At 52.0% G+C, this 12,326-nt stretch overlaps 1 protein-coding gene across 1 annotated transcript in view; it reads right to left on the bottom strand.

Moving 5' to 3' along the window:
- The window catches only part of Radil (Rap associating with DIL domain), a 59,878-nt gene extending 48,043 nt beyond the window's left edge, over positions 1–11,835 (bottom strand). The window contains exons 1-2 of the mRNA XM_036171858.1: positions 11,715–11,835; positions 4,803–5,401 (exon numbers count right to left, since the gene is read on the bottom strand). Of these exons, the coding sequence (XP_036027751.1) occupies positions 4,803–5,337 (535 nt within the window). The 5' untranslated portion in view covers positions 5,338–5,401; positions 11,715–11,835. The remainder of the gene's footprint in view (positions 1–4,802; positions 5,402–11,714) is intronic.
- Between the last annotated feature and the right edge of the window lie 491 nt (positions 11,836–12,326).

The raw sequence follows: 12,326 nt of genomic DNA, 5'->3' as shown, positions 1-12,326 counted from the left end.
CAGCAAGCCTGATGGCTGCAGGTAGGCTCCAAGCTACCTGCCTGACCTCCAGGGTAAGATGCTGGGTATGGACAAAAGGTGCTTATCTGAATTTAATCCAACCATTAATGTCTAAAGTGGGCTTCCAGTAGAGGGCAGGCCTGCCTACCAGAGGACATATGTCAATATCTGGGGATGTTACTAACTGTTACAATGCAGGGAGACTGCCTGAGGGCCAGGGAAGCTGCTCCACACATGAGTATACCCAAGACACCTGCTACAGCAAGGCCTTCTCCCACTCAAAGATGTCCAGGAGGGTGGGAAAATCAGGGCTAAACTCCACTCTCCATAGGAGTGAAGGGCAGAAGGGGGAACAGCCCAAAGCTAGGTACGGTGACACAGAACCACTATCCCAGCTACTCGGGAGGTTGAGGGAGAGGAATCACAAGTTTGAGGCCAGCACAGGCTACACAGTGAGAGCAAGGCTAGCTTGAGCAAAGTAATAAGACTCTGTCTCAAAGTAAAATAAAAAATGAAATGGAGGGGTTGGGGATTTAGCTCAGTGGTAGAGCGGTTGCCTAGCAAGCGCAAGGCCCTGGGTTCAATCCTCAGCTCCGGAAAAAAATAAAAAATGAAATGGAGGGCTGGAGAGAAGCCTCCACAGTTAAGAGACTTTGCTGCTCTTCCAGAGGACCCAAGGTCAGTTTCTAGCACCCATATCGGGCAGCTCACAACCACCTGTAACTCCATCTCCAGGGAATTCTACCCTCTCTTCTGGCCTCCATATCTGCATGCATTCACACACACACACACATTTAAAAAAAAAAAAAAATTTTTTTTAAAGAATTAAGGAGCAGCTTGTAGCTGGTGGTAGAGCAGTAGGGGTGTGGCTCAGTGGTGAAGCATCTGCCTAGAATCCCCCAGTGAGGGGCTGGGGTGTGGCTCAGTGGTGAAGCATCTGCCTAGAATCCCCCAGTGAGGGGCTGGGGTGTGGCTCAGTGGTAGAGCACCTGCCTAGAATCCCCCAGTGAGGGGCTGGGGTGTGGCTCAGTGGTAGAGCCCCTGCCTAGAATCCCCAGTGAGGGCCTGGGGTGTGACTCAGTGGTAGAGCACCTGCCTAGAATCCCCCAGTGAGGGGCTGGGGTGTGGCTCAGTGGTAGAGCACCTGCCTAGAATCCCCCAGTGAGGGGCTGGGGTGTGGCTCAGTGGTAGAGCCCCTGCCTAGAATCCCCCAGTGAGGGGCTGGGGTGTGGCTCAGTGGTAGAGCCCCTGCCTAGAATCCCCCAGTGAGGGGCTGGGGTGTGGCTCAGTGGTAGAGCATCTGCCTAGAATCCCCACTGAGGGGCTGGGGTGTGGTCAGTGGTGGAGCACCTGCCTAGAATCCCCCAGTGAGGATCAGGGATACGGCTTAGTCATAGACCTCAGCCTAGCATGTGCAGGCCCCTAGTTCCATCTCTAATACCACACACACACACACACAGAGACAGAGATAGAGAGAGAGAGAGAGAGAGAGAGAGAGAGAGCGCGCCCCAGTCTTGCTGACCTCACACTTGACCTTCCCATGACTGTAAGCGCCCTTCCTAAGGTGCTGACAAAAACCACATGGCCCTGCCATCACCCTCCCCACAGTGCCTGTAAGTGATTGTCATCTTTATCTCACCGACAGGACACAGAGCCCTCTCCTCATGGCACAGGCCCTAAATTCCAACCCCTGGGAAACTACCAAGAGCTTCCTTCCAGCCTGGCGTGCTCCTCCCTCCCAAACAGACAGCCCATATTTTGATAAAAGCTGGAAAATCAGGAAATCACAGTACAACAAAGGCAGTGCTCATGGAAAACAGAACCCAAACACAACAAAGGGCATTCCCTGGGTGCACTGCAAGCCCCGCCCCCCCATGAGTCCCAAGAAGCGGGTCCACTGCCTGCTAGAGCAAGTGCTGCTTGGCTTCGGGCATCTGCCAGCCTGGAGCTTCTGATGCTTAAGCCCCAAAGCAGCTCCTGAAACCCACAGCAGCTCCTACTGAGGGACCAAGAATGGGGCTGAGCCCTGCTGCATGGCAAATGCTTTTCAGCCTAGCACTCAGGAGGCAGAGGCAGGCTGATCCCTGTGAGTTCCAGGCCAGGTCTGTCTGTCCTCAGGTTACCTGCTGTGTCACCTGGGTGTCTGCAGGGCATCCTGGGCTTCCGAACTGCACCAGTCTGCTCTTCCCTTTGCATCTCCCAAGGCCTAAGCCCTCTCTCCACTTGCCCTAAGCAGAGACTCTATAGTGTGCTGTGATACCAGGGAAGAAGCATAGGCAAAGACCGAGGCTGTAGCTCAGTGGAGGAGTGCGGTAACATGGGGTGAAGTCCTAGGTTCAATCCCCAGCACTGCTGAAACAAACGGGAGAGGAGGAGGAGCACAGGCATGCCTGTGAAGATGAACCCAGCATAATCCTCACAGCCCTCGCCCTGGCCACAGGGCACCTCCGTCTCACCCAGAGAAGGATGGCAGCCAGGAAAGTCATCCCTTGAGTAGGCCTGTTTGGCCAGTAACATGACCCCCTAGCCCAACAAGTGGGTCACTCAGCCCAGCCAATGAAGAATGGACTCTTTATTGGAAAGGTTTTGATAGCCACCAAGGGAGAGAGGCTGTGAGTTTCAGACTTCCTCTGGCCTGGCCTCATGTGAGCACAGTGCTGAATGAGGTAGTCAAACAAAATCCCCTCCTGCACCCACAGAAGCCAGCATCCGCTACACAACAGAAGAGGCTTGCCCAAGCTCAGCCTCACCCAGGTGACACAAGACAATGATTGATGACACACAGACCCAGGCACAGGGCACCAGCAGCAGCCCTCTGATGGTCTCACCTGGCCTGCTCTGAGCAAACAATGTCCACAATGTTACTCTGGGGCTGAGGAGATGGCTCGGTGAATAAGAATGCTTGTTATGCAAACATAAGGATGTGAGTTCAAATCCTCTGCATCACATAAAATGCTAGGTGTGGCCGTGTGCCTACAACCCATCACTATGAACGTCACACAAAGGAAGACCACAGGGCTTTCTGGCCAACAGTCTAGCTCCAGGCTCAGTGCAAGACTCTGTCTGAAGGGAATAAGGGAAGAATGGTATAGGGCAGGACATCCGAAGTCCTCCTATGTCCTCTGTGTTCATACATGGGCACACGAACCTACACACACATTACACAAGCAAACAGAAAACAAAGAGATGCTCCACACACTGATACCAAGGTCCTGTGCATGTGTGCATGCATGCATGCATACATGCATGTGTACACACCACACTGCATGCACATGCAGCTTCCCACCACACCTGTTATAGGAAGTCTCTGAAAATGATGTGTGGGGCCAGGGAGACGGCCCACTGGGTAAAGGCACCTGCTGCATAAACCTGACAACCTGAAGTTGGATTCCCAGAACCCACTGTGGAAAGAGGGAACCGGCTCAAAGCTATCTTCCAACCTCTGAGTCTGTTGCCATAGCTGTGCATCCACATCTCTCTCTCTCTCTCTCTCTCTCTCTCTCTCTCTCTCTCTCACACACACACACACACACACACACACACACACACACACACACACACACACGGCGAGTGAGATGGCTTACTAGGTAAAAGCACTTGCCTCCAAGCCTGATCACTTAAGTTTGATTCCTGGGACCCACACGGCAGAAGAACCAGCTCCCACAGTTTGACCTTTGACCTCTGACTTCCACACAAATGCCTACTTTCACTTTCCCTGACATAAACCAGCACTCACATTTTGTTTTGTTGTTGTTGTTTTGGTTTGTTTTGTTTTTTGTTTGTTTGTTTGTTTTGAGACAGTTTCTCTGTGTAGCTTTGGTGCCTGTCCTGGAACTCACTCTGTAGACCAGGCTGCCCTCGAACTCACAGAGATCCGCCTGCCTCTGCCTCCTGGGTACTGGGATTAAAGGTGTGCGCCACCACCACCTGGCGGCACTCACATTTTAAAAACAGAAACAAATCAAAATTTTTAAAAAAGCAGCAGCTGTCACCAGGAGACCTGTTACTTTATATCCTAACTTTAAAGGAAGTCTGTGCCCAGAGAGATGGCTCAATAGTTAAGAATACTTGTTGCTCTTGTAGAGGCCCTGGGTTTGAGTCCCATCTCCTAGACAGTGGCTCACAACTACCCGTAACTCCCACACACTTACAGGGTACACATTCATACACATAAAATCTAATTTTTTTAGGTCAACTAAAAACTAACCTTGGGTATTAGAAAAAATAAATTCTGGCAAAATAACTAGTTTCTTTCCACCAACTAAATATAAAGCAATGGGCACCAAGCCACCAACCACATCCCTGAGGTCAAGTGCAAGCCAAGTTGCCCTACTCCTAAAGTCCACAAGAAGAGTGACAACCAACTTACCAGGCCACCCATGGCACTGACCTGCTGCATATCCTCATGCAGACACTTGGCACCTGAGTCCCTTGGACTTGACAGTGTCATGAGGGTCTGTGAAGGAGCCTTCATTGTCTTCCTATCCAGCCACCCTGATTCCTGACACATCTAACAGGGACTCTGAGGCAGGCCACACCCAGAACCCATGGGTCTCTGAAACTAATGGGCTGGATTTGGCCTAACACACTATAGAAAGAAGGCATCAGAAGCCACTAAAAGCAGGCCACCAAGTGTCTCACAGTTAATGCACACTTCCAATTAGTTATTCAGACTTTTGAAGACATGACGACTCACCACAGCCCCATTGGTCCCCGCCAAACCAAACTCTTCTTCCCCATGCTCTTCCGTTTCCTGTGCCTGTCACCCTCCAAACCATCATCCCAACACCCTCCTTCCTCACCTGCTGTGGTGGTATCCACATCCCTGGCTGCCAGCTCTTCCACGTCTGATCTCTTCCTCAGCTCAAATCTCCGGGACAAGCCTTCTCGGGGTTTCCATAATTCCTGGATCAAGAGGGGCTTCTCGTTGTCCCCAAACACTCGGAAGCACTGGGCCTGCCACCTCTGCCCAGAATCCCCAGCCTGGCCCACAACGTCACATAGCACATACTGGCTGGCACACTCGGGGTCCAGGGCATATCGCTCCAGGGCCTCTTTCACCAGCTCCTGGGCACTAGAGGTGCCAGTGGCCAGGACACTCTTGTAGTGGGTGCCTGTGCAGACACTGTCCCCAAACACCTTCAAGACCCCAGGGGCTGAGAGCTGAGTGGAGAGCTCCGCAGGGTCATCACTGGCACCTAGGCTGCAGAAGGTGGAGTCCAGATCACGATACTTGTAGCTCAGTGTCCGGGACAGCATGGTGGACAGTAGCTGGCTCTGTCGCTTCAGCTTATTCTTGGTGGGAGGAGACATGATGAACTGAGTTCCATAAAACATGGTGGGTGCGTCTTCATGGATAACCGCAGAGGCTTTCAGCCAATGGGTGGGGGAAGGCCGGAGCCTGGTAAGACAAAGTGATAAGGTTAGAGCCAAGTATCAGGGCCATCAAGAGCAAAAGAGACAGGAGTCCACCCGGCAGTGGGAACAGTCCTGGGCCACCCGGGTATCCACATCACTTGGAGCCAGAAGCCCAGCAGTGGAGCTGACGGTCAGATCCTGTGAGGTGCACAGGGCAGAGCAGGCCTCAGAGACTACAGTGCCTTCAGGGAAAGCCACCATGAAGAAAACGAAGGAAGTCAGAGTAAGCCATACTCGCCTAAGGGCTCTGTGACTTCTGAGAAGTGCTAGGCACAGGAACAGCTACCGCAAGGACACGGAACAGCACAGTCTCAGCAGGGCCGGTCCTCTGTCCTGGGGACAAGCTCTCCACCGAGCAATGTCCCAGCCAGAAAAACAACAACAACAACAGGCCCTATTCAACTTGCTGTGAATTCAACTTTTTCTACGCCAGTCTATACAAAAGATGAAGGTAGTCCCAAACACAAGCAGAGCTGGGGAAATGGCCACCACTACAGCCACACACACACAAGTCACAAGCCTTGGGACTGGAGACGTGGCTGAGTGGGTGAACTTGCTGTACAAGCAAAGACCTGAACTCAGATCTCCAGCACCCATGTAACAAGCTGGAGGATTCTGGGGCTTGCTGGCTGCCAACCTAGCTCAAGGCTCGGAGAAACCCTGTCTCCAAAGAAGACTGGGAATGACAGAGCAAGACACCAGATGCTCTTCTCTGGCTTCCATGTGGGCACAGATACACACACACACACACACACACACACACACACACACACACACACGTAAAAAGCCACCAGACACTAGAAACACAAGCCCCAAGAAAATGCTGCTCCCCATGACCTGACAGAGGACACAGGTCCTGACTGGAAGGGATCCCTGGTAGAGAAGGTTGGTCCCAACTAAAGCGATACTTCCCTAGGACAGAAGCTCGGCATGTCCACTAGGCCACTAGGCCACAAGGAACAACACAAAGATTGCCTCCAGAGCCAGCGGAAGCATCCTTGGAATGCATGCATTCCACCCACTACCTTCAGCCGTCCAGCCACCCGGCCCCCTCCCAGAAAGAGGCTGGCTCCCTAGGAGTTCCCAGGGAGCAGGGAGAGCCTGTGCGTTGCAAAATCCTAAAGCCCCTGATGTCCTATGGGGTTTAGAGGGGAAATTACCCATTTCCCTCAAAACAGTCTTGAGGGCTAGAGAGCCCAGAGAAGGAAATGGGGACTTGAGAGTCTGCCACCAGCTAGGATGCATGCACTCATCTCTTGATGACCATACCCCACTCCTGCAGCACAGACAAAGGCAGGCAGATTGGTGAGTCAAGAGTGGAGTGTTTTCTAGAAGGCTCCAAGACGAGTGTACCCAACCTGCAACCCTGGGGCTGTATGCAGTCGAGGACAGCTATGAATGACGCCCAACACAAAACTGTAAATGTATTTAAAACATGAGGTTTTGGGGCGGTTTTGTTTTGTTTTGCACAGTGCCTGAGTGTCAGCTTTGTAGATGACATCAGATCACAATGTCAAAGGGTTGGACACACCCGCTAGTGACTCAGAACCCAGAGAAAGCACCAAAGACTTGCTTGCCACTGTGACTCCAGCGAGTCAGCTCCACTGAAGTCCCTAGCTTCCACTCACCCACATTCTTATGGGCTGGAGAAGAATTTTCAAGGAACTCTTGAAAAGACTCTCAGGAGGGTAACAGGATGACCGCCAAGCCCAATGACCTCAGGCTAACACAAGCAAGAAGGGGAAAACCAACTCCCCAAAACTGTCTTCTAATCTCTCTACATATGTGTCGTACTGTGTGCACACATGCAATAAATGTAAAATAAGTAATTTTTTAAAAACCGATTCTTGGGGCTGGAGAGATGGTTCAATGGTTAAAAGCATGTGCTGCTCTTGAAGAAGACCACGGTTCAGTTCCCAGCACCGACCTGCCATCTCACAACCATATGTAACTTTAATTCCAGGAGATCTGATGCCTTCTTCTGACTTCTGAGGACACCAGGCACACATGTGATACATTCAGGCAAACACTCAAACACATAAAATAAACCTAAAACAAACAAAAACACAAAACAAGTTTGTTTGTTTTTACAAGACTTAGGTAAAGCAGAGTGTGTGGTCCACATCTACAATTATATCAGTTGGGAGATGAAACCACAAAGACCAGGAGTAAAAGGTCAATCTCAGCTACATAGAAAGTTGTCAGTCAGCGTGTGACACAAGAGACCCAGTCTCAAACAAAATAAAACAAGACAAAACAAACAGGTAATCTTGCAATCCCAGCAACTCAGGGAGGCCGAGGCAGGATAATCTTGAGTTGGAGGCCAACCTGAACTACACAGCAAGATCTTGTTTCAAAACAAGACCCCACAGGGAGCCAAACAAAGCAGCTGTCTAGACCTTCAAGCTGACACTGAGGATCGATTTCTTTCTGCTCTCTCCCATCCCCCCAGGCTTCTCCCACCACCAGCAGCATCACAAAGGAAGCCGAAAAAGCAGACCACCACACCAGTCCTCCACAGCCTGCTAACCTAGGTGCCTGGGTATTGTGGGAGGAGTCTGAGCTCTTCCAGACACTCTGGAGAGCTTTAAACACTCAAGCTAGAGCTCCCAAAACTAGCAACTGCCCTGTAGGATGGTCTCTAGTTCCTACTGAAACCCACTGCCCACCACAAAGCCTCCAGAAATGTACCAGCTTTCCAGGGACTTAACTTGCCTATAAATAGCTGGTGTCAGGAGAAAGTGGACAGAAAATGGAAATACAGACGGTTCTTTTGTGTCTTGGTGAAGAAAGTTATGAAGAGATCAAGCATTGTGTCTCTTCCCCTGAGGATCCTGTGACAAGTGTCCTTGGCAACCCCAGAAGCCTAGAACTGATTATGCTCCCCTGCATGGGACTGTCACTTAAACCACAACGAAAGCATTTTCAAGGAGCTGGAGAGATGGCTCGGTGTTTATGAGTGATGACTGCAAATATGAGGGCATGAATTCAAATCCCTAGCACCCATGTAGAAAGCTAGTTACTACTGCACATGCCTAGAACCTCAGCATTAGGGATGACACACGGGTTCCAGACACTGAGGCTCCTCCAGCAGCGATGTCCCTTGTGCTTCACGGAAACAGCTGGGGAGAATGAAGTGTTGTGGAGGCAAAGTCATCTGAGGCAGGTAGATACTGACAGCTCCCAGCTTCGGCTGCTCTAGCCTCTGCTTGTGTAGGTACTGGTACACACACTCCCACACACTCCCATGCATGCCTCCCCCACCCCATTTTTCTGAAAGCCTGCATCACAAACAGTGCCTTCACACACACAAACACAGGGATTAAAGTTCCATCCCTAAAACCCACATAGAAAGCCCAGCATCATGGCATGCACCAGGTCTCAGGGAATGAAGGCAAGAGACCTCTGGGATTCCCTGGTTTACGGAGTCCCAAGCCAGCGAGAGATTCTGTTTCAGAAACACAAGGTGAACACCTCCTGAGGAGTCACTCCCAAGACTCATCTCTGGCCTCTGCATGCATCCACACCCATTCCTTGTAAGCCTCTGGAGCAGTACACATTCTCAGACGATACAGCCCGCCTCCACGACACTTTGTCTTTGTCTCTCCTGCCACTTCCATGAAGCACAGGGGACATCTCTGCTAGAAGAGCCTCAGTATCAAAATGTCTAACCCAGGTGGGCAACAATACACCTCAGCCACTGAAGCCTGTGGCCCTACAAGCCATGGCTTCTGGAGACCATGTCCAGAAGCCAATGTAAACAATGTCAAACTGTCTTTAGGCAGGAGGAAAGTCACAAAGTAAACTCCAGGGTAAAAGGCCCAGATCCAATGCAGAAGTGAACTGGCCTCTTGTATTCAGGCTGTCCATCTTGGGCAGGCCGGTACAGTCTAACTGTAGGGTCTCGATTTAACAAAACAGAAAAATGTTAACTGGGCATGGCGATGCATGCCTGAAATCCTAGTCCTCTGGAGGTGGAGGCATGAGGATCAAGAGCTTAAGGTCATCCTCAGCTACCCAGGCCAGCCTGGGCTATGTGAGACACTGTCAAAAGAGAAGGGGAGTGAAAAGGAGAAATGGAAGCTGGTATGGCTCACGTGTGTAATCCCAGCACTCAGGAGGCTATGGCGGAAGGATTGCATGGCAAAGCCTGCCTTAGATATATGAGTTCCATACCAACAGAGGCTGAGAGATCCTATCTAAAAGGGGGTAAGGGACCAGGGTTGTTCCTAGCATGCATAAAGCTTTGGGTTCCATTCCCAGCACTGTATAAGCTGAGCATGGTGGCACATGCCTGTAGTCCCAGTAGTCAGGAAGTAGAGACAGAGCAATCAGAAGTTCAAGGTCACTGGGCCTTCAAGACAGCAAAGGTGCTAGCAGCCAAGCTTGGTGTTCAACACCCATATCTCACTTGCCAGGAGAAAATGGATCCCCAAAAGTTGTCCTCTGAGCACCAATTAAACATGTGCATGCATACACAGAGAGAATATTAAATTCAAATCTTAAAAAAAATCTTTAAAAATTAAAACATGTACACACAGAGAAAGAAAAAAATAAATCAATGTAAAAAATATTTGAAGTTCAAGGTCACCCTTGGCTATGCAAAGAGTTTGAGGCCAGACTCTTTGCCCTGTCTCAAAATACATAAAGAAAAGAAAAAGAAAAGAAATGGAAAAATTACAAGCACATAACTATTAGGTCCCCTCCTAGTCTCAGGAGCAAGGGGTGTAGATTGGAGTCATGGGTGCCCCGCCCTCCTGTGCAGAGCGATTCTAAGACAGAGTGGGGGAAATGGTGCAGCACGGGAGGCAGCCGAAACTGGGTGAATGTGATTCATTCCTCTCCAACATCCCCCTTTTAACCCTCACCGTCCCAGTGAACGCTAAGCTCAAGATTTTTTGAGGTTTTTCCGAAAGCTTTCTTTTATGGCCACTAAAGAGAGTGGGCCCTGAGGGTAGCCACCTGCTCATAGGCCACTTCCCTTCCTAATCAAGGAATCAAGAGTGCAGACTGTTTGTCCAAACAGGGCAAAAATGTTTCTCAAAAGGCCACTTGGAATTCAGGGAAAGCCCTACAGAGAAGAGCACGCCCTGGGTAACCAGATCTGTTTTTCTGGAAGTATGACCTGTCTTTTCCTTTTCTGCCCAATTCTCGCCTCTGACACACAAACATTTGGGGACAGCTCAGGTCCCAGAGAGTCAGAGTACACGCAAGGCTCTTGCTGTGGCTGCCTCATAAATTGTCTCTTTCCTTGTTCTCCAAGAAGAGTCCCATTTCTGCTTTTAAAAAAAAAAAAAAAAAAAAGGTTAAGTCACACAGCGACTAGGCAGGCAGTGAGGTCAGTGCCGGCTGACATGGGTGGAGGGACGTCTCTGTTCCAAAAGGACAATGTGGAACACATTATCATTCCAACAGGAGAAAAAAATGAGCAGTCAACTTTGCAGGCGGTGCATTATCCTCCTCCCCTCTTCCACAAATCCTATCTTTATGGCTCCAGCTGGAGAGAGCCTTTAAATGCGAACATAATTCAATCAGGTTTCATTCGGCCCGCTGATCACTTAGCAGAAAGGGACTGACTTCTCCCAGTGGAATTAGGGACAGGCTCCTCTCTGGAATGCACAAGAGGTGGCCCGCAGCACCGAGACACCGGTAATCAAATTCTTCTTGGTAATTCAGATTAACCAAACACTCGACAGGCGGCTGAGGCTGGCCAGGCAGGTCCCAGGGCTCCCCAGGGACAGAAGCCAGATCCCTCGGAGGGCCTCGGGGCTCCAGCTCAGCATCTGTCTCAGGCGCGGTCCCTGTCGGGGGGCTGGCTGCAAATGGTACAGAAATAGCTGGGGAAACAATGCCTCTCGCGGGCACACGGGTGGGCAGGCGACACTCTTGCGGGACGGGTGTAGGCGGGGGTGTCACCACCATCCTAGTGGGAGAGTCTTTCGGGATGCCCCAAGTTCAGATTCCACCGCCAAGGCGCCGCCAGGTAAACTGAGGCCTGGAAAGGCCCACGGGGCCACGCCACCCGCGCCCACTCGGCCTTCGGGTGCAGCTCCCCTGGGCCACTCCAGGCCCCGTGCGCTCGCCGGTTTCCATGGCAACCAAGCAAGCCTGCCTCTTTCGCGCCCGGACTCGCCGCGGGGACCGTGCCCAGCGCGGCCCCGCCCCAGCGCGTGCCCCGCCACCCGTGTCTCAGCCCGCGGTCTCCGCGCCCTCCGCGGGGTCCCCGCAGTAGCCCAGAGGCACCTCCTGGGCCATCCTCGGCTCCGCCGACCTTCCCTCTCGCGCCCCGCACTCACCTCAGCGCAGCCCGTCAGCCGCGTCCCCCGCGCGCGCGGCTCCCACGCCCGCCGTTAGCCGAGCGGGCGCCCGGCTCGAGGCGCCTCCTGCCGGCCGTGCAACGGACAGGGCGAGGCCTCCGAGGGGGCGGGGCCTCCGGGGCGGAGCCGGGGAGGGCGGGGAGCCGGGCGAGGCGAACTGAAATCTGACACCTCAGTGCCCAATGGGCAGAGACGACGCCTCGAGTGGGCGGGGTCACATGTATTGGGGCGGGCCTGGCCGGCTGGGAAATTCAGGTTGTGCGCTAGCGTCCCCTTCCGGCAGCCAACGGTGGGGGCGATTCTCTAAGAGGTGTGGCCTTCGGGTGGGGGCGTGGCCTCGGTGAAGGGGAGGGGCTGGTTTTCTTCCGCGGGCTCGTGGTCTCTCAAGGGGCGGGGCCTCGGGCAAGAAGGGTGTGGCCTATGCTAACCCGCCCCATATGTGCTGTGTGATCAAGTAAGCGGTGATTGGCCCCCACCCCAATTAGTGGACAAGGGTGGACAAGTACTGTGTTACTTGATAATTATGAACATGCATGAAACTGACCGGGAACAGGGAGGCCAGAATTTTGTTTTATTTTACTTATTTATTGA

Source organism: Onychomys torridus, chromosome 22 (genome assembly GCF_903995425.1).
Source record: "Onychomys torridus chromosome 22, mOncTor1.1, whole genome shotgun sequence".
Lineage (NCBI taxonomy): Eukaryota > Metazoa > Chordata > Mammalia > Rodentia > Cricetidae > Onychomys > Onychomys torridus.
Note: the sequence above shows the minus strand (reverse complement) of the source record. Positions and strands in the feature narration are given on the sequence as shown.